General features: G+C 43.8%; 2 protein-coding genes across 2 annotated transcripts; both read left to right on the forward strand.

Annotated features, from left to right (window-relative positions):
• Window positions 1–16,004: 16,004 nt before the first annotated feature.
• On the forward strand, window positions 16,005–17,081 carry LOC115664241 (disease resistance protein L6-like). The gene is made up of 3 exons (XM_056310365.1): window positions 16,005–16,290; window positions 16,351–16,513; window positions 16,925–17,081. Exons 1-3 carry the CDS (start codon window positions 16,005–16,007, stop codon window positions 17,079–17,081), a joined length of 606 nt encoding a protein of 201 aa, XP_056166340.1.
• A 3,238-nt stretch (window positions 17,082–20,319) lies between these two features.
• On the forward strand, window positions 20,320–21,237 carry LOC115664240 (sugar transport protein 1-like). Its single transcript, XM_056310366.1, has 3 exons — window positions 20,320–20,455; window positions 20,554–20,876; window positions 21,118–21,237. Exons 1-3 carry the CDS (start codon window positions 20,320–20,322, stop codon window positions 21,235–21,237), a joined length of 579 nt encoding a protein of 192 aa, XP_056166341.1.
• Window positions 21,238–25,372: the final 4,135 nt, after the last annotated feature.

Raw genomic sequence — 25,372 nt, forward strand, 5'->3', positions numbered from 1 at the left:
ACCGTTGGATCGTTTTAGGATTTGAACGAGGACCGTCAGATCGCACTCGAGGACAAAATTTGACTTTTGTCCCCTCTCTCTCTCTCTCTCTCTCTCTCTCTCTCTCTCTCCTCGGTCACCTCCCCCCTACGCCCGTCCCTTCTCGCTCCCCCATGCACGTCCCCTCCCCCTGCATGCACAGACCTGTCCCCCCCCTCTCTCTCTTCCTTTTTTTCTCCTCTTCTTCTTCTTCTTCTTCTTCTTCTTCTTCTTCTTCTCTTCCTTCTCTTCCCCGGCGCCGTGACTTCTGCTTCTTCTTCTTCTGCTGCTCGACCACCGCTTGTCGCCCGCCGCCACCGTCGCCAGCCAGCCCGGCTGTGTGCCAAGTCGCTCGACCGCCGCACCGCCCGCCGGCCGTTTGCCCCGTGCCGTCGCACGCACAGCTACCGGACGCCGTTTACATGCAGCAGCAGCTCACCGCCGCGGCCAGGCTCTGCCAAGCCACCGGCCAGCTTGTCCGGCCTTGCCCCGCCACCTGCGATGCCACCGTGCCGCCCCGACCGCTGCCGGCTCGCCCCCTCAGCCCCAGCTCTCCCTCTCTCGCCACCACCGCCCCAGCTTTCCCCCCTAAGCCGCCGTCACCGCTGCCTTGGCCGAGCCAGTCGCTCGTCGCCGCTGCGAGCCCAGCTCGCCTGCCCACCAGCAGCTCGCCGCCGCCGCCGCCGTCGCCGCCGCTGTAGCTCGTCGCCGCCGCCGTGTCGCCCAGCCAGCCGGCCAGCCAGCTCGTCGGCCAACCAGGCCAGCCCGCCCAGTCGCTCCCCCAGCCGTGGCTGGAATTCCCAGGCCGTGGCTGAGCTGCCCAGCCACTCGCTCGTGGCCCAGCTACCCAGCCACTCGCCCGTGGACCAGTCGCTTGCCCGATCGTGGCCAACCCCGTTGCCCGCGCGTCCCGGTCGCTTGCCCATTGCCCTTGCCCGTGGCCGAGTCGCCTAGGCCGTGTGCCCAGCCGTGGCCGAGCACCGTGCCGAGCACCCCAACCGTGGCCAAGCGCCTTACCAGCCACCGCGCCCGTCGCGCTCGCGCCGAGTCGCCACTGTTCACCCGGGCCATTTTGGGCCCGTACCGATTTCTCCCGGGCCAAATTTAGGTAAGTGACTCCCTAAACCCTACCTAGTATTTTGGATATTTTTAGACTTGTTTAGGGGTTAATTAGTACATGTTTAGTGGCTAAGCTTGGATTATGATCAATATGTGAATGTGGTTAATTGGTAAATTAAATTGTGATGATTGTGGGGCTTAATTAGTGACTGATATATATAGGTGCGATGATCGGATTGTCGTGGCGTTTGTGGGTAAAATTGACGTTTGATTGGGCCGACTTGAGTGTCGGATTGGTGGGCTAGTGTAATGAGTTCGTGATTTGAATTTGAATAGTACGACGGGTTATGATGGTAAATTGTGTTGTGGTGCATGTGCATGAGGAATGTCCTGAGGCGTGGTTACGCGGGACTAAGCCCGGATCGATCGGAGGGCTGACCCGAGGCGTGTTTACGTGGGTCGTGAGAAAGTGTGAAATGTCCAGTGAGGGACGGAGCCCGGATTGATCGGAGGGCTGCTCACCTGAGGCGTGGTTACGCGGGTGTGGCTAGAAAGGTAAGAAATGACCTGAGGCGTGGTTACGCGGGTCAAGAGAAATGTCCTGAGGCGTGGTTACGCGGGACTGAGCCCGGATTGATCGGAGGGCTGACCTGAGGTGTGTTTACGCGGGTCGTGAGAAAGTGTGAAATGTCCAGTGAGGGACAGAGCCTGGATATATTGGAGGGCTGGCCTGAGGCGTGTTGACGCGGGTCGTGGAAAGTTGGCTGGACACGCATGTGGAATGTGCTTGATTGAATTGGGTGAACGCACGTGAGTATGGTGCTTATATGATTTTGATATGTTCATGTGATTTTATTGAATTATAGTGACTGGACTAATATGCTGGGTTGGTGTGTGAATTGAGGCGAGGTAAGTACAGTTTTGTGAATTCTAGTTTGTTGGCTGTTAGATCGTATGTTAGACTCGTCTGGGTACGCATTGGCCTAGGTGGGGTATATGTTGTCTGCTTATTGAGATTTATTCTCATTGCTGTAATGCAAACCATTTCAGACCCCCGACCCCGACCATGAGTGATCCGCCTGAACGTTTTGGGATCCCGAGGCATACTGAGCACTCGGCGGTGGAGTACCCCATAGGGAACGGGGAGACCTATGTTAAGCATATCATGGTGGTGTGGGTAGATGCGGGTAAGCCGGAGTTGCAGCCCAATACATACCGGGCATACTGTTATCGGGATTTATACGGAGTCTATGGACCGCTACGGCATTTTGATGTTCCTTTTAATGGGATAGGTGAGTGGGACCCCACAGCTGTTCTTGCTCCTGATGGTGAGGTCCTGCACCCTGGAGATTCCCCGGTAAACCCTAGTCCTGAACCGGAGCCCGTACCCGAACCTATGGCCCCTGCAGACCTCGAGCTTGAAGAGGAATTCGAGGAGCCTGAGCCCGAGCCCGAGGAGGAACCCATGGAACCCGAGATCGAGGAAGAATTAGAAGAACCAGAGCCCGAGTCTGAGCTTGAGGAGGAGCCTATGGTGTCCGAGCACAACGAGGAGCCGATCGAGATCGACTCGGACACGAAGTCGGAGCCTTCAGGGTCCGATTCGGATTGGGCACCATAGGAGTGTTTGGGTGCTGGGCCTAGAAGCCCTTTTTGGTAGAGCCCTTTTTGTGCAGATAGCTAGCCTACCCTACCACCTATCCCTTTTTTATGATGAAGGTGGATGCTAACCCTAGAAGCCTAATGTATGAATATTTGTGGTCTCAAGTTAATGATATGAGTTCATTGTTTTGTGCAAGTACTACCATATTGTCATTATTAATTGTCTGGGTTGTTTGATTTCTGCTTCCGCTTGCGTTTGTCTTCGCGTGTTTCGTTTGGGTCGGCGACGCGTCCTGGGACGTCGCGTTCAATACAACCGTCGAAGGGGTGTCGCGAGCCCGTTGAAGTTCGGGGCGTGACACAGATGAAGTCCTCACTCATTGAATAAAACTAATGTGAATGGAAGTGTCGTCCGTTGAACGTAATTGGTCACTTATATGTTTGATGTTTGTTTTTTCTCGGTGGATTGATATCTTATGCTGACATGATTTATTATTTGTCCTATTTTACATTTGTCACTTGTGATTAGGGGCTTGTCGCAAGTAATCTACAAGGAATCCACATCATGCAGAGACCTTATTCTTTCTAAATGCGGATTACATATTCATGCTTACGATGACGTCCCCACCATTTCCATAATTCTCTCTTAAGGAAAGAGGAAAATGGGACCTGGTAGTCTAGTACTCTAATTTCCACGAATCTGTCCCAGGCATCAATAAAGGTTGTGATTTCCTTTATCTCTTGTGGTTGGTGTTCATTAATTAATTGAAAGGTGACATGGAATCAATTGAAATTATATATTTTCCATTTTAGAGTGATAGAATAATTTTTAATTTCTTAGGCCCTTCCAAGAAAAAATGCAATGCGATGAAGGAGACTTCCCACGACTTAGAACGGGAAGTGGAATCAATGCAATTATATATTTTTCTTTTTGGAGGATAATTAATTAGAATAGATGATAGAATAATTTTACATTGTGGGAAATTTCTCCAACCCTTCCACGGCTCTCTGGCTCGTCCATAAGTCCTCCAAAATCACGTCTATTAGACACTATTCTTACATCTCTCTCCTCATTATCAAACTCTACCAGTCTTAGTCGAAGCATGCATATTCCACGTTCTTATATTTCAACCCATTCAACTCTACCCGACTCTTGAAAAAGAAAAAACAAACCTCTGCCTGACTAATTAAAATCAATACATTCTCTTATCTTTTTTCTCCTTTTGAAAACCATATAATGAAATACTGTAGAAATTAATGAGAAGTGCATGCACTGGGCTAAGACAAATGTCATCTGTAACTAGATCAGACATGCTGCAATAGCCAAATAGAAATTGAATTTTTGTTAGCTCAATTTATTTATGGTTATCTAATAGCGCAACAACAAAATAAACGAGGGAATTGCAATAGAACGGTATACACATAATACTTGTGGAGAGTTACTCTTCTTCTTTTAGTTAATCATGCTAGTTGTGTGAGAATAAGTATAATAGAAGTCCTAATGTTTTGATGGTTGACTCATCAAGTCCTAAATGTCTTACTTTTAGTCAATTGAGTCCTAAATGTTTTGACAAACATGCAATCAAGTACACATGTCATTGCCGGTGGCCTTTAGTAACTGGACAATTATATTCTTTTAGAGTATTACCAAAAGGAGCATTATTTTAAGAACAATCAGAAATATGGCATATTAATCTTGTCGATCATTGAGTAGACAACATTATTATGGAGAGCAATTACAAAATAAAGCCTAAATTTTACCTAAACAGATAAAAAAAACCCAAAGAATAATTTTTATTCAATCACACAAAGTTGAGAAAAATTGAATTCTACTTTTCAATAAAATCTTATAATCAAATTTCTCCACTCAATTTTCAAGAAACATATGTGTTTTACTCCTCGATTGTTATCATAACAAGGTTTAGTTTTGTCAAAAACTAAAAGGACATGATTTTGTCATGAATAAATGGGGGATATTAGGACTCAATTGCACATTTTCAAAGGATTAGGATTCAGTTGACTAAATAGAATGTCTAAGACTCAATCAACAAACAACCGAAATGGTTTGGGCTCCTATAGCACATATTTGAGAACCTTTATTATTTAGTTGACACTTTACAATAAAAAAAATATTAAGTTCTCATTTACATAATAGATAGACATATCATTCAATTAGGGATTATATTTAAAATAATTTAGCAAATAATATAACTTGTGATTTTTATTTAGAGGAAAATGGATTGTCATGGGCGAGAAAGACAATACATTAAAAAGAGAAAAAAAGAACTGTCTAGTTACCTTCTTTGGGCGTTACCATAAGAGTTCCACACGCATTACAAACGTTATGTTTGAAACTCTTGGTCTAATGAGAAAATATTGAAAAAAGAATATTCGATACTTTTCCCTTATAGTTTAATTCGAACTATCACATATATAACATAAGTTTCTTAAATTTTAACAGAATGTGATACATGAATGAAATGCTTTCTTTATCTTAAATTTGAAAAGATGGAATACACTCATCGGTCGTGGAATTATACATTCTCCTACACCATGGGCAATTTTATATGGACCTAATGGAGTCCTTATGCATTGAATAGAACAACATGTGAATGGAAGTGCCGTCCCTTAACCAGTCATGATCTATTATTTTTCTTTTTTGTATTTGTCGCTAATGATTGGGGTGCAGACACTTTATTTTCTCTTAACACATGAACGAAATGCTTTCTTTATCTTAAAATTCTCTGTTGCATGGTATGCGCTCTCGTTATTAGATCGCACACAACACTATGAAATTGGATAGAGTTTTTGGTACTCTTTTCCATTTTTTAAGTGTTAGTGCTATAAAGAGAGAGGAGGAAATTCCCAACGCTATGCACACAGTTATTAGATGGGACGCACTTCAAAAATACATAAAATTCTGATATATCACTTAGTGAAAGAATAGCCGAGGTTCGAAATGATGCATTATGATTCCAAAAAGGACGAATTGAATTTATTTTGCACCCAATCCTATTCTCTTAGAAAAAGGTGGCGAGGGGTGAGCAGCACTAGCGATCCTCGTTGGGTGATATCATAAGAGTTTTACACTTGTTATGGAATGTTTAGTTTGAGTCACGACTGCTCCGCCCCACCCGCAACCCAATGATTCGAGGTTTGCGGGGTCATCGCTACAGCCCAACCAAAATGCTATCAACTAAAAACTCTTTCAAAATGAGTTATGATGTTGTTACGTAATACAACACCCAATGAGTGCAGAGTGAGATTGAAGTTGAAGTTTAAGACTGAGTCCCAAGTTTGATGCGCACCTTCCACCTTCCATTTTTATTTACTACGCCGGCCAACCGCCATTTTAATGTGATTGGGTGCTTGTTGCAAGTTATATTCGAGGAATCCACATCATGTGGACTCCTTATTCTTTCTAAATGCGTATTATGTATCTATGCTTATGATGACGTCCTCACCATTTCCATAATTGTCTCTTAAGGAAAGGGGAAAACGCCTGGTAGTCTTGTACCCTAATTTCCACGAATCTGGTCCAGACAATATTAATAAAAGATTATGATTTCTTTTATCTCTTGTCGTTGATGTTCATTATTTAATTGGAACGTGTGGAATCAATGGAAATTATATATTTTCCTTTTTTGGAGTGATAGATTAGTTTTTAACTTCTCGGACCCTTTTAAGAAAAAACACAATGCGACAAAGGAGACTTCCCGCAACTTAGAAAAGGAAGTGGAATCAATGCAATCATATATTTTCCTTTTTGGAGGGTAATCAATTAGAATTGTTGATAGAATAATTTTTTATTGTGGGAAATTTCTCCATCGCTTCCAAGAAAAAACGCAAAATAATGAAGGAGACTTCCCACGGCTCTCGGGTTTGTACATAAATCCTTGAGAATCACATATAATAGACACTACTGTTACATCTCTCTCCTCACTATTAAACTCGATCATTATACTTGATATAATGTTATTTGCATGGAATGATGTCATAAGTTAATGACTGATGGTTCGATCATACATATTTCACGTATACATATTTCAACCTGTTCAGCTCTGCTTGACTTTGGAAAAATAAGAAGAAACCTCTGCTAGACCAACTAAAGATATTTGACCCCAAAAAAAAAAACTAAAGATCAATGCATTCTCTTATCTTTTTTCTCCTTTTGAAAGCTATTTAACGAAATACTATAGAAATTAATGACAAGTACATGACCCTAGGCTACGACTTATGTCATTTATGGCCGGATCGAGCGTGTTGCTACAGTGAAATAGAAATTGAAAATATAGTTTTTGTGAGCTTAATTTATGTATATCTTTTAACGTTACCTAATAGGGTAATAAAAAAACAAACAAGAGAGATTGCAATAGAACCGAGTAAAAATAGCACATGTGGAGAGTTACCCTCTTTCTTTTAGTTAATCACACTAGTTGTGTGAGGATAAGTGTAATAGAAGTCCTAATATTTTGATGATTGATTAATTAAGTCCTAAATGTTTTATTTCAGTCAATTGAGTCATAATGTTTTAACGTAGATGCAGTCAAGTACTAATATCATTGCTGGTGACCTTTATATTATACTCTTTTAGCATATAATGAAATGAAGCATCATTTTAACCACAATCAGAAATAAAACATATGAATCTTATCGATGATTGAGTAGAGAACTTGATTAAGGAAACAAATAAAAAATAAAGCCTAAATTTTACCTAGACAGATAGGAAAAATGTAACATCCTGAATTCGACCCACTTTTTTGATCAATGAAATGGATGGTTATTTCTCATTTCGTTTTAGTAAGTCTCGGCCGGAACTGATCATTCTCGGGATACTGACCAATAGGGAATGGCTAACTAGGAAAACGGTACGTGGACCCAAGAACTCGACCGCGAATCGAGTCCGATTCCGAGAAACGACGAGGAAATATTTTGGGCCAATGTGGGTCGATCCAAGAAGGGTGACGGATTTGGTTTGGCCAACGATGTACGATCGGAACGCGGGTGATTCCGCACGACCGAAAGTACGCGTGGCGAACAATCCCGAACTTACTCCGAACGATCGCGACCTCCGAAACTGGTGATAAGATCCTCGTGTTCTCTTGGGAATCGAGACCGTCACGACTCGAGTAACCCTAGGTCGATACGCGTAACCCCTAAACAGCCGCCCGTTAGTAAGAAACGCTAAAATCGCATTTGAGCGAAATTGATCGTGGAATTGAGTCTGGACTTGGGTGTCGAATTTCAAGGACGTACGCGACTATTTTTGCAAGGACGACGTCGTATTTATGTGGCCAATTATATTTGGGATCAGTTTAGTCGAAAAATGAAATTTCGGACCGGGATTGAAAAATTACCGTTTTGCCCCTAGCCCTTAGGTGCTAATTCCGAATTTTGGGGTTTAGATTAGTCTTGATCAGCCTCTATTATTGCCAAAATTGATGGAATAATTTGCCCCTAGATATTTTTGCAAGATTCAATCCTAACCCTTGAAGCTTGGGCAAGATGAACATTTTTGGGTTGGGTAGTTCAACCACCCCACTCACCCAATCTCTCTAAAACTCCCTCTCAATATCTCTCTCCTCTCACTCTCACCATCTTCCTCCGGCCACTCCTCCCCCTCTCGCCACTCTCTCCATTTCCTTCCCTCCCGGCCGCGCGAAGGAGACGCCGGAGCAGCCCGCCGCCGCCCGCCGGTGCCGCACGCCGCTCGCCACCGCCCGTCCGCCACCATCTCGCCTCATCACCACCCCCATTCGACCGGCTCTCTCTTTCTCTCTCTCTCTCTTCCTCCTCAGTTCGGCACCATCACCATCACCGTCGCCCCCTCGCCGTGTGAGCCAGCCGAGAGCCGCCCACCGTTCGCCGCCGTGAGGACCGCCGGAGCGCCGCCGCTGAACCGGATTGAACCAGCCACCGTCCAGCCCATTGCTCCTCCTTGTCCAGCCCACATTTGGAGCTCAAAACCTAGTGAGTGGAAACCATAACCCTTAATTAGGCTTATGTGCACTTTAGACAAGTTTTAGGGGTTAATTAGGGTGTTTTAGGGGTTAAGTGTTGGCTGGTGATTAGGCTGATTAATGTGATGATTTTAGTGGCCTAACGAGTTGATTTGAAGGTGATTAAGAGGCCTAGACAGACCTGGTTGTTGGCTGGTTAATGTGGTATTGATTGAGCTCAGTGTGGCTATTTTACGGTCTAAATGTGGATTAAAATGGGTGCAATGTGCGGGCTGAGTAGTGGCTGATTTGTGGTGATTTAATGGCTAATGTGATGATTTGGAGGTGGATAAGTAGCCTAGAGGAGACTGTTTAAAGGCTGATCATGATGGGCCGAATTGGGCTATGTGCGATTAATTTGTGATTTAATTGTGAATCGCCAAGTATGCCTTGATTTGCTTATGTGGTGGCCGAATTATGCATGAATCGAGATCAATTATGAGATGCCATGTTGTGTGCTTGATGTGACCGAGAATCGAGATCCTTGGCGAGTCATGAATGTGCATATCGAGCATTGGCATAACATGTGCATTATGCGAGTGTGCACAAATGGCATGAGCATGTGATCACCTAAATCGCCCTGATGCGTTTTACGCGGGGTTCAGATAATAATTGGTGGATGTGTACGTGTGATCACATAAAACCCTGATGCATTTTACGCGGGGTATTGAACCCATCCTGACGCGTTTTACGCGGGATGATGCCCAGACTACCGGAAGATGGCCAACCTGATGCGTTTTACGCGGGTTGTGTCATGAGCCTGATGCGTTTTACGTAGGCCGGAGATCGATCGAAAAGTGATAGACCTGATGCGTTTTACGCGGATCGGACCTGATGCATTTAACTCGGGTCGGTGTCAAATGGGAAAGTTGACACGTGTGCAACTGTGCAGAAATGAGCTTGAGCATTTGCATAGTGATGACATGTGTGCAAGAGTGCATTAACGAGCGCAAGCATGTGCATGGCATGTGTCCGTGGCCAAGTGATTGCGTGTGTGTGCCATGATGGGATTCTGCCTTATTATTGCCATTGTTATGTGCCTAACCTGCAGGGTCACTAAAATGCTTGATTTGGGCCCGAGGGCCTAAATCCTTTGTGTACTGTGCTATCGTGGTTTAATACTTGTCCGGAGGTGCATGTTAGCCTAGTTTAGGTTTAGGGAGGCTACTCGCTGAGATTTATTCTCACTGTTGTTTAAACCCCAACTTTTCAGATCCTCGACCTTGAGATGGCAGGAGTACCGATTCGTTTTGGGATCCCGCACCGCATAGAGCGGTCGGTGATCGAGTACCCCGTAGGGAACGGGGAGACTTACATTTGACATTTTGCCACAGTTTGGGTCAATGTGGGTGGGCCGCAGTTCCAGGCTCATCAGTATCTGGGTTGGTGCTTTCGAGACCCGTTCGGGATTTATGGACCCCTTAGGACCTTTGATGTCCCGATCGTCAGGGTTAGCCAATGGGACCCGCAGAATATTGATGGAGAGGTAGCCAGCCTTGAGGCCGTGTCCGAGGAGGATTCTGATCCCCGGCCGATCATTTTTTAGATGGATTTCGACCCGGAGGAGGAGCCGATGGAGTGGGAGTCCGATCCCGAGCCGGAGCCGATGGAGCTGGAGCCGGAGCCGGAGGGCGATTCCGAGGAGGAGCCAGTGGAGGCCGAGTCCGAGCCGGATTCGATGGATTCCGAGTCCGAGTCGTCTGACGATTCGTCCGAGACCTCGGGATCCGACTCGGACTGATTGCCCTAGGGTTTAGCCTAGACCTTAGTTAGATAGGGCCGACACTTTTTGGATAGGAGCCCTTCCTAGTTTTAGTACCCTGACCGCCCCGAGCCACATACCCCTTTTTGACGTTAGTGGCTGCTGACCCGTTTTGGTATTTTGTGTATCTCTGTTGTATTGAATATTGTAAATCCCTGTTATTAATGCAAGTTGTAACTATTGTATGTATCGCTATCCTTGGTCATGTGTTGTTTTATTATGTTCAGATGTTATATTGCTTCCACATGTGCATTGTTCTCTGTTTCGGATTTTAGGTTGGCGACGCGTCCTGGGATGTCGCACTGACTCAACTGCGGTAGGGTTGTCGCGTACCGTAGGGTTCGGGGCGTGAAAAAAAACCAAAAATATATGATTTTGATTTTTTCTTGAGTCACATATAGTTATGAACAAAATTTAATTTAATTTTTAATAAATATGTTAGGATAAGAACAGCGCAAGTGCCATAACTTTCGTACGGCGCTCAATTGAGTACCATAACTTTTTTTTTCGCTTACTTGAGTCCCACAAATTCGAAAAATCGATCACTTAAGTGCCATCGGCGATTTGCCTTGCCGAAAAATCCGACGTGGACGCCGGTCATCTGGCATGGCTTCACCGGCGCTAACATGGATAGTTTTTTAATATACTTTTGAATTTTTATTTTATTTTTTTGAATTTTTGAATTATTCTTTTTGAATTTTGAATTTTTCTTTTCCTTTTTTTCTTTTTTTTTTCGGTCCAGCGAGGGTAACCGGCGACCCTCGCCAGCTGCGAAGCCCTCACCCAGATGGGCAATGGCCACCTTGCCCTCCACCGCGAAGGCTTGGACAAGGGCTTGCTCGCGGTCGCTTAGATCTGGCGACGGCCTTTGTGGCCTTGCCCATTGCCGGCGAGGCCGCGATGGCCTTGGCCGGGCCTTCGTGGCAGAGGGCAAGGTGGCTGTCACCCATTTGGGTGTGGGCTTCTGTGACATTTCAAATTTCGGCCCATTTTTGGGATTTATAAAACGTATAATTCGTCAATGTGCTTATAGTAAAATCTCGCCCGGGAACTGATCACTCTCGGTTATTGTTTTTAAAATTGAGATTTCGCTAGAATCGCATTCGATCGAATTTGGCCGTTATTTAGAGCCCAAATTTTGGTGTCGAATTTCTCGGAGTTCCGGGACGAATTTAATTGGACGGTGTCGATATTATTGTGGCCAGCCTCGATATTGCCCGGGATATGTGAAAAGTGAAATTTTGATCGGGTGCGGATTTGGATTAGTAGACCTCTATCGTAGTGTGTTTTAGTTAGTTTCTTCTGACCCTTTTTCCTAATTATTAATTAGGATTTTCGTGGACCGTTAGATCGATTTTGGATTTGAACCGTGACCGTTAGATCGCACTCGAGGACAAATTATGACTTTTGTCCCCTCTCTCTCTCTCTGCCGCGTCTGCGCACGTCTGCCCATGCATGCAGACGTCCCCTCCCTTTTTCCCGCTCACGTCTCCTCCCTCTCTCTCTTCCTTTCTTTTCTTTTCGTTTTCCTTTCTTCCTCTTCTTCTTCGTCTCTTCTGCTTCGTGCTTGCTGCTCGCCGCACGACCAGTCACTGCCGACCGCCGCGCGCCGCCGCCGTCGCCAGCCAGCTCGACCGCCGCGCCGCACCGTCCGCCAGTCATCGCCCCCGACCCGACTATTCTCTCCCTCGACTCCGCGCGACAGCAGCTCGCCGCTGCGTCCGCCGCGACCAGGCTCTACCGAGCCGCCGGCCAGTTCGTCCGGCCGCTCGCCCGGCGCCGCCTCCCTGCCAGCCGCCACGCCGTGTCGCCCCAACCGCCGCCGGTTCGCCCCCCCTCAGCCTCAGCTCTCCCCCTCTCGTCACCCCCGACCCAACTGACCTTCCCCTCCACTTCGGCGCCGTCGCCGCCACGTCGCCGGGACCAGCTCGCCGCCGTGCCGCCGTCGTCCCTGCTGCTCGACGACGACGCTGCTGCCCCCTGCTCCGGCCGAGATAGTCGCCGAGCTCACCACCGCCGCCGTCGTACCTGCCCGCCGCCGTAGCTCGCTGCCGTCGCCGTTCGACTGTCGTCCCGGCCAGCCCAGCTCGCCGGCCGAGCGTGCCCAGCCGTGCCCGAGCTCGCCGATCGAGCGTACCTCGCCGTGGCCGGACTGCCCCTACCCGTGCCGAGCTCGCCCCGGGCGGTGGCCGGACAGCCCAAGCCACTGCCCCAGCCGTGGCCCGTCGCCCGTCGCCGTGCCCTGCCGCGGCCAAGCATTTTGCCCGTGGCCAAGCCCGTGGCCGTGGGCCGCGCCGAGAATTTCGCCCGTGTGCCGAGCCGTGGCCGAGCCCCGCGCCCTCGCCCGTGCCGATCCCAGCATTGTTCACCCTGGCCATTTTGGGCCCGTGTGGATTTTTCCCGGGCCAAATTTAGGTAAGTGACTTCCTAATCCCTACTTAGTACTTTGGGTATTTATAGACTTGTTTAGGGGTTAATTAGTACCGGTTTAGGGGCTAAGCTTGGATTAGGATCAATATGTGAATGTGATAAATTGTTAGATGAAATTGTGGTGATTATGTGGCATAATTAGTGGTTGATTTATGTGGGTGCGATGACCAACTTGTCGTGGCGTTTGTGGGTGAAATTGACATTTGATTGGGCCGACTTGAATGTCGGATGGGTGGGCTTGTTTGGTGAACTTGTGAATGGAATTTGATTAGTATGACGTGTGAGAATGACAAATTGAATTGTGTGGCATGTGTACCTGTAAGAACGGGCTTGAGACATGTTGACGGTGGTCCGTAGAATGAAAGTTAAGGGACTTGAGACGTGTTGACGATGGTCCGTAGAAATGAAAGTTAACGGACTTGAAACGTGTTGACGGTGGTCCGTGAAAGGAAAGTTAGACCTGGGATGTGTTGACGGCGGTCTTTGGAAATTGATTGAATTGTGTGACATGTGTACCTGTAAGAACGGACTTGAGACGTGTTGACGGTGGTCCGTAGAATGAAAGTTAACGGACTTGAGACGTGTTGACGGTGGTCCGTGGAAGGAAAGTTCGACCTGAGGCGTGTTTACGCGGGTCATTGGAAAGAAAGAAATGTCCTAAGGCGTGGTTACGCGGGACTGAACCCGGATTGATCGGAGGGCTGACTTGAGGCGTGTTTACGCGGGTCGTGTGAAAGTGCGAAATGTCTAGTGAGGAACGGAGCCCGGCTTGATCTGAGGGCTGACCTGAGGCGTGTTGACGCGGGTCGTGTGAATGTGTGAAATGTCCAGTGAGGGACGGAGCCCGGCTTGATCTGAGGGCTGGCTTGAGGCGTGTTAACGCGGGCAGTGTGTAAGGACCTGGGAGGTCGTGGAAAGTTGTTTGGCCACGCATGCGAATTGAGTGTGATTGAATTGATTGAATATGCGTGGTTATGGCGTTTGAGTGGTGATGTTATGTTTCTGGATTATTATTGCATTATAGTGTTTAATTAATATGCAGAGTGGACGTGTGGACTGAGACGAGGTAAGTGCGTGAATGTGAACCCTGTACGTTATTGGTTAGATTGCATGTTAGACTTGTCTGGGTACGCATTGGCCTATGTGGGGTTTAGGGTGTTGCTTATTGAGACTCGTTCTCATGGTTATTATATAACCATTTCAGACTCTCAACCCCAACCATGAGTGGTCCGTCACAGCATTTTGGGATGCCGAGGAAGGGCCGATGGAGCAAGACTCGAAGACAAGCCCATGGAGTTGGTGAACCTTTTTGTATAGCTAGGCTAGTCTACCTGCCACCTGTTCCTTCTGATGATTATGGTGGATCTAACCGTAGGAGCCTAATGCCTGAATTGTACGACTGAATGTTATAAGTGACAGTCTTATATTTTTAGGATGTTTTTGGTTTGTGTTATTGTTACCTCCCTGTCATATTTTATTGTCTGAGTTGTTTTAAATTCGCTTCCGCTTGCATACTCATGTGAGTGTTTCTTTTGGGTCGGCGACGCATCCTGGGACGTCGCATTCAATACGACCAGCGAAGGGGTATCGCGAGTCCGTTGGGGTTCGGGGCGTGACAGCTTCATAGTCGGCGAGGTCGCCGGTGACCCTCGCTGGCCCTGAAAAAAAAACAAGTTAAAAAAGGAAAAGAAAAAAAACTAATAATCAAAATAAATAAAATTCAAAAAAAATATTTAAAAAATCCACGTCTAATGGAAAATTAATTAAAAAGCCATGTAGGATGGTTTGCCGGAAATGGCACTCAAATGATCAATTTTACTACAATGTGGCACTTAAGTGAGCGAAAAAAAAAGTTATGGCCTTCAAATGAACGCCATACGAAAGTTATGGCACTTGCGTTGTTCTTATACAAAAAATGTCATAATCAAGTTTCCCACTCAATTTTCAATGAAACTTTCGTAATTTATTCCTTAATTGTTGTCAAGTTAATGTCTAGCTTTGTGAAAAACTAAAAGGACATGATTTGCGATGAGAAAATGCCACCAGCAGGAGATTAGAGCTCAATTGCACACTTTCTAAAAAGGTGTAGGAGTCAATTGATTAAATAGAATGTTTAAGACTCGGTCAGCAAACAACAAAAATGCTTAGGACTTCGTAATTGAGAACATTTATTATTTAGTTGACACTTTCGGATAAAAAAAATATGAAGTTATCAATTACATAATAGATCAACGTATCTTTTAAGTAAGGCATATATTAGGATAATTTAGCAAATAATCTTAGGCAAGTTATTAGCATGTATTTGTTATTTGGAGGGAAATGAACTGTGGTTGGTGCAAAAAATAATAATTTGAAAGGAGGAAAAAAAGAAATTTTTTTTGGTTACCTCCTCTAGGGCATTACCATTAGTGTATCACACCCATTACGGAATATTCGATCTTAAATTTGAACTCTTTGTCCAACGAGAAAATCTTGAAAAAGGAGTATTTAGTACTTTCCCCTTTCGGTTTTATTCGAACTAATCTTTATATAACATAATTTACTTAATTAAATAGAACGTTATACATGAATGAAATGCTTTCTTTATCTTAAATTTAACAAATGATTACACGCATCGGTCGTGGAATACATTCACGTGCACCGCGGGCGATTTTAAATGGGACATATGGAGTCCTCACTCACTGAATACAACAAAATGTGAATAGAAGTGCCGTCCATCATACTTAATTGGTAACTTATGTTTGAGGTGTTTTTTTTCGTACATCGATACATTTCTTATCCCGACATGATTTATTAATTTTCCTTTTTGTATTTGTCGCTTGTGATCGGGTGCTTGTTGCAAGTTATTTTCGTGGAATCCACATCATGCAGACTCCTTATTCTTTCTTAACGCGAATGATATATCTATGCTTACGATGACGTCCCCACCATTTCCATAATTCTCTATAAAGGAAGAGGAAAATGCGACCTGGAAGTGCCGTCTCTTGGACTTAATTGTTGACTCATAGTCTAGTAGCCTATTTTCCACGGCTCTTTAGCTCATCCATAAATCCTCTATAATCACATCGATTAGACACTACTCTTACATCTCTCTCCTCATTATTAAACTCATCAGTATACTTTAGCTCTTGAAGATGGAGAGGAGGGACTCATCGAATGAAACAACAGTGTCGATGACCGATAGATGTGATGTCGAGTCACCACAGGGGGCTGAATTCGAGGTGTTCTTGAATTTCAGAGGGCCCGACACTTGCCAGAATTTTGCCGACTGTCTCTATCACTCTATGGAAGTAGCTGGAATTCGTGTTTTCAGAGACGACGATAAGATCAGAAAAGGCGAAGCAATCAGAGGCGAACTGGAGCGTGCGATCAAGAGCTCCTCAATTTGTATACCCATCTTCTCTAGAAACTACGCATCTAGTGCATGGTGTCTTCGTGAGCTTGCAATCATGGTGGATTGCAAAGCAATGATCCTGCCAGTTTTCTTTGACGTGAATCCTGATGATGTCAAGCTCAAAACTGAGCTATACCACGTCGCTCTAGAGAAGCACGAGCAGAAGTTTGACAGCGATGTCGTGAAGAGATGGAAGGAAGCTCTGGGGAAGGTTGCTCGGATGAAAGGATGGGATCTCAAAGATAGAGGGTAGAGTTTTGAGCTTTGCTTATATTTTCTTTTTAAATATTGATATAGATTTAAAGAACAAGAAATACTCTTCTCCTCTCATCAAAAGTTAAAACTATCAATTGTTCTCTTTTTTATCAAGTTGTGACTCAATCCACATAGTGTTAATAAGTACCCCACTACACATCCATTTAATTAAATAATCAATCAGTTTCTTACAAAACTAGATGATTTCTCTACAAAGATATGACAAATTCAATTTGAATCGATAAATTGATTTGCATCTTTTAAATAGAGAAAAAAAATACTTTTTTTAATTTACTCATATTTATAAAATATTTTTTTAGTAGGGAACTGGTCGCCCCGCCTCTCCCTCTCCCGTTGCTGGTTTTATAATATCTAATATTGCTGGGCTATTTTTGAGCTTGATAGGTACCATGGTGAACTCATTAGATCAATCGTTGCTGTGGTTTTGAACAAGCTGGATAAAAGAGACAAAAATCTACCCGATCATTTGGTCAGAATTCAGGATTGTGTTAAAGAGGTCATGCGCTTGTTAGATGAAGGTTCTCCTGATGTGCGTTGTTGACACCTATTTTTAATTTGCCCAAAATTAATTGCACAAAATTGAGGCCATGTTATTGTAAATCTGATACTTATTCTGAACTAATTTATTCCAGGTATGTTTATTCTGGAAGCTCAGAAGGAAGTTATTTAGACTTTACAAGCTGGCAAATATCTTATTGAAGACCCACATAATCTTAATTCTGAAGTTTCAAACGCTGAAATTGTTCAGACGCAGAAATTATTCAGATGCAGACGAAGAAATTATTCAGAAGCAGACGCAGAAGTTCTTCAGACACAGACGCAGAAGTTCTTCAGATGCAGACGCAGAATTTCTTCAGACGCAGACGCAAAATTCAGAACGAGACAAAACAGCTAGTGATCTGGTATGGATTTCACAGAAGGAAAGCTTTGATCTCAATCAAATTGATTGACAATCAAACACTACGACAAGCATGCATTACAACGGATAAAGCTCTACTTATGGAAACCAAGATTCTGATTGTATGGGCGACCAGAATCAGCGGGATTCAGAAAATGTCATCCAACGGCTACTCAATCCTTTCTATACAAATCTGTCCAAGGTGAAGATTGGAAGATGATCCTCTGAATGCTGTCCAACGGCTAGTTTGGAAGTAGAGGAGTATTTAAGGAGATCAACGAGCAGCAGAAGGAAGTATATAATCAAGAATCATCAAGTCCAAAGTCTGAGCATACTCCGATCATTTCTCTTGTCTTTCTGAGCCATACATTAAAATCTTGAGGGACACTTTGTAAAAGTGATTGTGTGAGATAGAGAGTCCTATCATACACAAGAGTGCTAACACTCAGATTGTAATTCCTCTTGATTACATAGTGAAATCCAGCCAGTAGGCTGTCAGCGTGGGAGAGTGGACGTAGACTTGCTATAAGCCGAACCACTATAAACTTGTGTGCAGTTTTTCTATCCCTCATCTCTTACTTTACACACTGCACATCAAGAGCACCGTCTATACAATCTGTCTTGAATCTGAATTTTATTCAGACTATTCTATGATTTGTTTTGTTTCCGCATAAATTCTCAAAATTGTTTAAGATCACATATTCACCCCTCTCTAGGTGATCCTTGCTAGCTACATCACTCGGTAATTTCTAGTCGTTCTTGACAAATACTGGAGTTCATGGTGAATCAGAGTCTTGCCTGAACCTGTCACCAAGTACACTAGTGCAGCATGTGATACCTTAATGGCCATCTCTAACGCCTCCACCTGATAACTCTTTTCTTTTTCTTTTCCTTTTTACAATCATCAATGCCCAAAAAATCATCAGCCCAAATTACCAAATTGAAAAAGGGTTAACTAGAAAGGGACAGTCTTGGCAGAATTGGATGATCATGTGAGATTGGATTGTCAAACAAGAGTAGAAGAGGAAAAAGGAAATGGCCATCCGGGAAAGGGAAGAAGATCGGCAGAGAGCTGCACATTGGCCTGTACGTCCATGGAACCAAAATTTTTAAGTCGTTCACGACAGATTCTGGTTCTGGTTCCAACGACAGATTCCAACCAATGCGCATCATTAAACGCGAACCCAACATGAGAACCCGAAGATGTTCAAAACCCAGTGAAACCAGCCTGAATCACACCACCCATGCTTCGCGGATCACGCCCAGTAGCCCCCCCACCCAACAGAAGTGGCCAGGACATCAAGAAAACGGAAACCATAACAACCCCACCTCCCCATTGGGGACAAACTGCAACCCAGCAACGGTCTCGCGAGAAAAGAGTCAGCGGACGACACGCATTACCTGAAATCTCCAAATTTGTCCACCGTGCACACGAACTACGCCGGCTTCCGGCAGCTCCACACGAACCCAATATCAATCTCTCTCTCTCTCTCTCGGTGTGGACTGGACTGGTGGTTATGGATGCCGGCGAGCTGCGGAGAGAGACATGGATCTCTCTCTCTCCTTGTGTCTCTCTCTGTGGGTTGAGGTTGTACAGTGTGATAGAAATCGCTGGAAGCTTTCTTCTACGTGGAGGAGATTCGAGGGAGAGTGACGAGTAAAGAGGGAGGGGGTGTTTTCATTCTCTCTTTAATTAATGTCATGTTTGAAAAATTCCAAAAAAAAAAACATTAAAAATCTCAAATTATGTCGTTCGTCGAGCCATAACTGTTTTTTTTAATGATACCAAAATCAAACTTATAACATATGGCACATTTATCCTCTACCATTACAGTTTTCTCAAAGAGCCACATTAAAATCCTACGCGGCGATTAACATGGTATTGTTAATGTTTTTTCAGAATAAGTGATGCCACATCAGAGATAGATAAACAAAAAAGAAGAACTAAAAAGATTAAAAAAAAAAGAAAGTTCTGACCAGAGGAGAACGAGATTGCAGATGGTCGAGGGTATCTAAGGGCCATTTGTCCTCCGCCCTTTGGTCACCGCACAATATGATTTCCTCCTCGAGTGCGCCCCGAAATCGTCCGAAGGCCTGCGAGGTTTGACGGCCCTCACCGGCAAGTCGGAATGGGAGACACCCTCGACCATCTACAATCTCACTCTCCTCTAGTCTCAAACTTTCTTCTTTTTTTGTTTTGATTTTCGGTTTTTCGTTTTTAATAATCTTTATTCTGATGTGGCGCTCATGTGGCACCAATTATTCTCGAAAAAACATTACTAATGCCACATCGGCCACCATGTAGGATTTTGAACGGCAGTGTTTGACAAAACTGCAACGGAGGCTAAATGTGCCACACGAGTACAAATTTAAAGTTTTAGACGTCACAAAAAGAGAGTTAGGAATAAACGTGTCATAGTGGCCACAGTTTGAGATTTTTTATGGCTTTTTTCGTAAATTTTAATTTGTTTGCTTACTTATAATAAGTTCTTGATTAATTATAGACATATACAAGACGATTTCTTACAAATTGACTGCACAAACTAATCTTCCCTGTACAGATAGATCCCAGTTAGGATGAGAATTCTGGGATGATCATTATCTAATAAAGGATCTTGGAGTCCATCAGTTGTTCTATTCCTACAAGCTTTCCTCAATCCCTATCTTTATTAAGAGGAACTATCTCTCAACTTTACTCACTTCCTCCTATCTTCATTAGAAGTCACCCTTCCTCAGGAATGTTGCACATGACCGACTCCTTGTGGGAGTAGAATTGGTTTGTCCAGATTGAAGAAACATCTCCACACCAACGCCTATATATACAGTCTTGACCCTCCATCCACGTCAAATCTACGTTTGTGTCTTCTGTAGTTTGTTCGAGATGGCTGGTGGTTTCGGCATCCAAAGCGGCGGCGTTCCCAAGCATTATCCTGGGAAAGTCACGGCTTACATTCTCATCACATGCATCGCCGCCGCCATGGGCGGGCTGATATTTGCATATGACATCGGTATTTCAGGTAATGCTTTATATCAGCCTTTTCTCTCTTCTGTCATTCATGTTGAAACTTCAGATTTTATTGTGACTAAGATTCTCTCTTGTAAATCATTCGCGTAGGCAGCGTGACGTTCATGCCTCCATTCCTGAGGAGGTTCTTCCCTGCCGTGTACCAGAAGGAGGCGCTGGACAAGTCGACGAACCAATACTGCAAGTTCGACAACTTCACGCTGACGATGTTCACATCGTCGCTCTACTTGGCGGCGCTCGTGGCTTCGTTGGGTGCATCCAAGGTGACGAGGAGCTTGGGTCGAAGGTGGTCCATGTTGCTGGGCGGCACCATTTTCCTCTACGGCGCTCTCATAAATGCTGCCGCCCAGAACATCGTCATGCTGATCATTGGCCGGATTCTGCTCAGTGTCGGAGTCGGCTTCACCATTAAGGTAAAACTCCTTGATGACTGCGCTATTTTTGTAACAAGTTTTCTTTATTCATCGTATCATAGGTTACATGTATCTATATACGCTTGACGAGATTTGATGATGATGCCTATAGACTATCAGTTGCATTTAATTATTTATATAGACTTCAATCAACCGTAATTGCATAATTGCAATTATGAGTTGTGCTTGAGATTGCAAAGAAATCGACCTAACCTAACATGACTGTAATTGAAATTCACAGTCCGTGCTGCTCTACGTGTCAGAGATGGCGCCATACAAGCACCACGGCACGCTCAACGTGCTCTTCCATCTGTCCATCGCGGTGGGCAACCTGTGCGATGCTTTGTCTTATGTGGCATGATCGGCGCTGAAGTAGACTATCTTTTATAATTTTTATTTAAATTTATGAATTTATGAATTATCTTTTTTTCTTTTTCGGTTGGACTCTGCCGTTGGAATCAGGACCATTTGATAAAAAAATGGCGATGCTTTGTCTTGAACCAGAACAACGGCGATGCTTTGTCTTGCCATCCTTTGCCAGTGAGGATTATTTAATTTTCTTTGCCTGGAGAAAAAAAAATTCCTTAAAAAAAAAAACTAGAGAAAGGTGGTTGTTCTTTCTTTACGAGAAAAATAAGAGCACGATATAAGGTTGTTGTGGTAACCAGATCTGGATTAGCGTGATAAAAAGCCGTGAAATCACCCATTAAATGCCACGATGACATCCTATTTGGCCGTCCAAAATAGAAGAATAAGATAGCTATTTTCTGAAAATTTCTCAAAAAGAAAGCTTGAAATGGAAGGAAAAAACAGAAAGACAAATCAAATAAGAGCTGTTGCAATGGGGTGGGCATTTTTGCTTCCGTTGCTGCTTTAATTGAGACAAAGAAAATTTAAATTATTAGAAAGTTTTATCTTAAAAAAAAAGTATTTGATAGTTTTCCTTTAAATTAATACTCGAAATCTAACCTATATATAACATACTTTACTTAAGTTACTACATGAATGAAATGCTTTCTTTATCTTACATTAGAAAAGATCATTACACGCATCGGATCTTTGTGGAATCATACATTCAGGCACACCACGGGTAATTTCATATGGACAGATGGAGTCCTCACTTATTGAATAGAAAAGAATGTAAAATGGAAGCGCGGTCCCTTGAACTAAGAAATTGCACATGTCCTAGTAAGCACCTGAACACGATGCGTCCTGACGTAGATTGATTCCGTAAAAGAGCGTGAAAGTTTCCCAAAATACTTGCTTTATACTTTCCTATTGTTCTATCGATCAATTTATGTAATTGTTCATCTTGCATTCAGTGACGGCGAATGCACATGCCACGAAAACAATGACAGTTGCATTTGAGATGACGATGACAACATCATTCGTTACTAACTTGCATGGTGTGCGCTCTTGTTATTAGATCATACATGATTGAAAACTGGTCGATATTAAGCTCCAATTAAGCCTATGAAATTAAACAGAGTTTTAAGGGGATAAGTACAGCGCAAGTGCCATAACTTTTGTACGGAGGACACTTAAGTGCCATAACTTTTTTTTGGCTCACTTGAGTGCCATAACTTTCAAAAAAAATGATCACTCAAGTGTCACTTACGAGTTGATCGTGAGGGCTCGAAACCGCGGTTTTTCCGGTCGAACGGTGACCTTCCCGGCGAGGCGAGCACCACCAACTTGAAGAGGGGGTGTCGGTGAATCATTACATGGCCTCCGTTTGTCTCGAAATTTCCGTTTTAGCCTCCATTGACGAAGGTAAAAATGCTTCGTAGTCACACAAATCGGCTTGATAAATATGTGACTACGAAGCATTTTTACCTTCATCAACAGAGACTAAAACGGAAATTTCGAGACTAACAGAGGCCATAGAATGATTCACCGACACCCTCTCTTCAATTTGGTGGTGCTCGCCTTGTCGGGAAGGTCACCGTTTGGCTGGAAAAGCCGCGGTTTCGGGCCCTTACGACTAACCCCTCTGACAAGCTGGTCGTGAGGGCCCGAAACCGCGACTTTTCCGATCGAACGGTGACCTTCCCGGCGAGGTGAGCACCACCAGCTTGAAGAGGGGGTGTCGGTGAATCATTCCATGGCCTCCGTTCGTCTCGAAATTTCCGTTTTAGCCTCCGTTGATGAAGGTAAAAATGCTTCGTAGTCACACAAATCGGCTCGATAAATTGTGACTACGAAGCATTTTTACCTTCGTCAACGGAGGCTAAAACGGAAATTTCGAGACGAACGGAGGCCATGGAATGATTCACCGACACCCCCTCTTCAAGCTGGTGGTGCTCGCCTCGCCGGGAAGGTCACCGTTCGACCGGAAAAGCCGCGGTTTCGGGCCCTCACGATCAGCTCATAAGTGGCACTTGAGTGATCATTTTTTTGAAAGTCATGGTACTCAAGTGAGCCAAAAAAGAGTTATGGCATTTAAGTGTCCTCCGTACAAAAGTTATGGCACTTGCGCTGTACTTACCCCGAGTTTTAAGTATAGTTTTCCCATGTTTTAAAGTGTTATTGTTATAAAGATAAAACGGGATATTCCCAAAGCCATGCACGCAATTATTAGATGGGGTTCACTACACGTTGTGCTTTGAAAACACATAAAAATCTTATATATCACTTGGTGAAAAAATTGCTGAGGTTTGAATTGATGCATATGATTTCAAAAGGGAAAAATGTAATTTATTTTGCCTCCATTCCTTTTCATTCAAAAAAAGGATGGGAAGGGAAGACCAGCGCTCGCGATTCCCCTTTTGGTATTATTATAAGAGTTCCGTACTTGTTATGGAATGTTTGATTTGAGTCACAGCTATTACATATCACCTGCAATCCAAAAGTCCAAGGTTGACAAGGTCTCTCAACAATCTCACCATCTGACCAAAAAAAAAAAAACAATCTCACCAAAATGTTAGAAACCAAAAAATTTCTCCGCACGAATTATACCGCAATTAGGTAACAAAATTTCTCAAGACTGAGTCCCTAGTTTGGTCCTCCACCTCTTTTTTTCTTTAGTGAATGTCAAAGAAGAAATTTTTTTTTGGTCAAGATGTCAAAGAAGAATTTAATTGGTCACTTATGTTTGATTTCTTTTTTCCGTTGATTTATTCTTATTTTTTCCATTTTGGATTTGTCACTTGTGATTGAGTGCTTGTTGTAAGTTATTTCCAAGGAATCCACATCGTGCAGACTCCTCCTTTCGTAATACGAATTATATATCTATGCTTATGATGACGTCCCCACCTTTTCCAAATTTCACTCTTGCACGGCATGCTCTCTCGTTATTAGATCGTACACAGTTGAAAATCTCTCGAGGATTAAGCTCCATTCAAACCTATGAAATTAGATAGAGTTTTAGGTTTCTTTTTTTCCATCTTTCAAGTGCTATTGTTATAAAGAGAAAAAATCGCAAAATTCGCAACACTATGCATGTGGCTATTAGATAGGGTGCAATAGATGTCGTGATTCAAAAACACATAAAATTCTTATATATCACTTAGTGAAAAAATAGCTGAAAAAAGAAATGATGTGTCATGATTCCCAAAAGGACAAGTTAAATTCGTTTTGCAACTAATCCTTTTCTTTCGGGAAAAGAGTGGGGAGGGGTGACCAGCACTATTTATCCCATTTGGGCATTCTCGTAAGGTTCCATACTTGCTATAGAAAGTTTAGTTTGACTCGCAACTACCCCGCACCACCCACAATCTAAAGATCCGAGATTGGCGAGGTCGACCAAAAAATGTTACCAACCAAAAATTCTCTTCACACGAGTTGTGGTGCGATTAGGTAACGCATCACGCAATGACTACAGAGTGAGGTTGCAGTTGAATGCTGGGTTTTGGTACGGTGAAGAAATGATGTTAAGACCGAGTCCCAATTTTGATGCCCACCTTCCACCTCTCATTTTTTATTTACTGTTGTCGCGACCTATCCATCCCGATTGGGCTAGGCCAATAGGTATTTGTCGATGGATATGAACAACGATTGGTTCGTATGAAGGACAAACCAAATGGTTCATTAATCCAATAACCGAGGCACTCCCGATCCTCATACCTCGCGTGACGAGAATTGTCTAATTTACGCATTTGATTGGAGTTGCCACTAGACATGATCAAGGGTCGGCTAGAAACCCTAATCGAGACGCGGGAATGTTGTCTCGATAAGCGCAAAAAAAAAGATTCTAAAATTCGAAAACTTGATTACACTAGCGATCTAACTAGTGCCCTTTCGGTACCTAAACTTGAATTTGTACAAACTAACGTAGCAGGCATCCTATCGAAAAAGCTAAGATTCCACCTAACCGTTCTAAAAATAGAAAATTAACAATCAATGTATTAAAAATGCGCAATCAAATAATCATGAAAAAAATAAACAACCAGCGACCTCGCATTGTCTCTAAAAAGAAAATGCAATCAAAAGCCCTAAAGTAAAGCCCTAATGGTTTATCCGATTTTTGGGAACTTTTTTAAAGGGTTTTCTCAATT

The sequence above is a fragment of the Syzygium oleosum genome, unplaced genomic scaffold (assembly GCF_021117445.2).
Source record: "Syzygium oleosum isolate NSW1041296 unplaced genomic scaffold, Sole_v2.1 Sole_v2.04, whole genome shotgun sequence".
In the NCBI taxonomy this organism is placed as follows: domain Eukaryota; kingdom Viridiplantae; phylum Streptophyta; class Magnoliopsida; order Myrtales; family Myrtaceae; genus Syzygium; species Syzygium oleosum.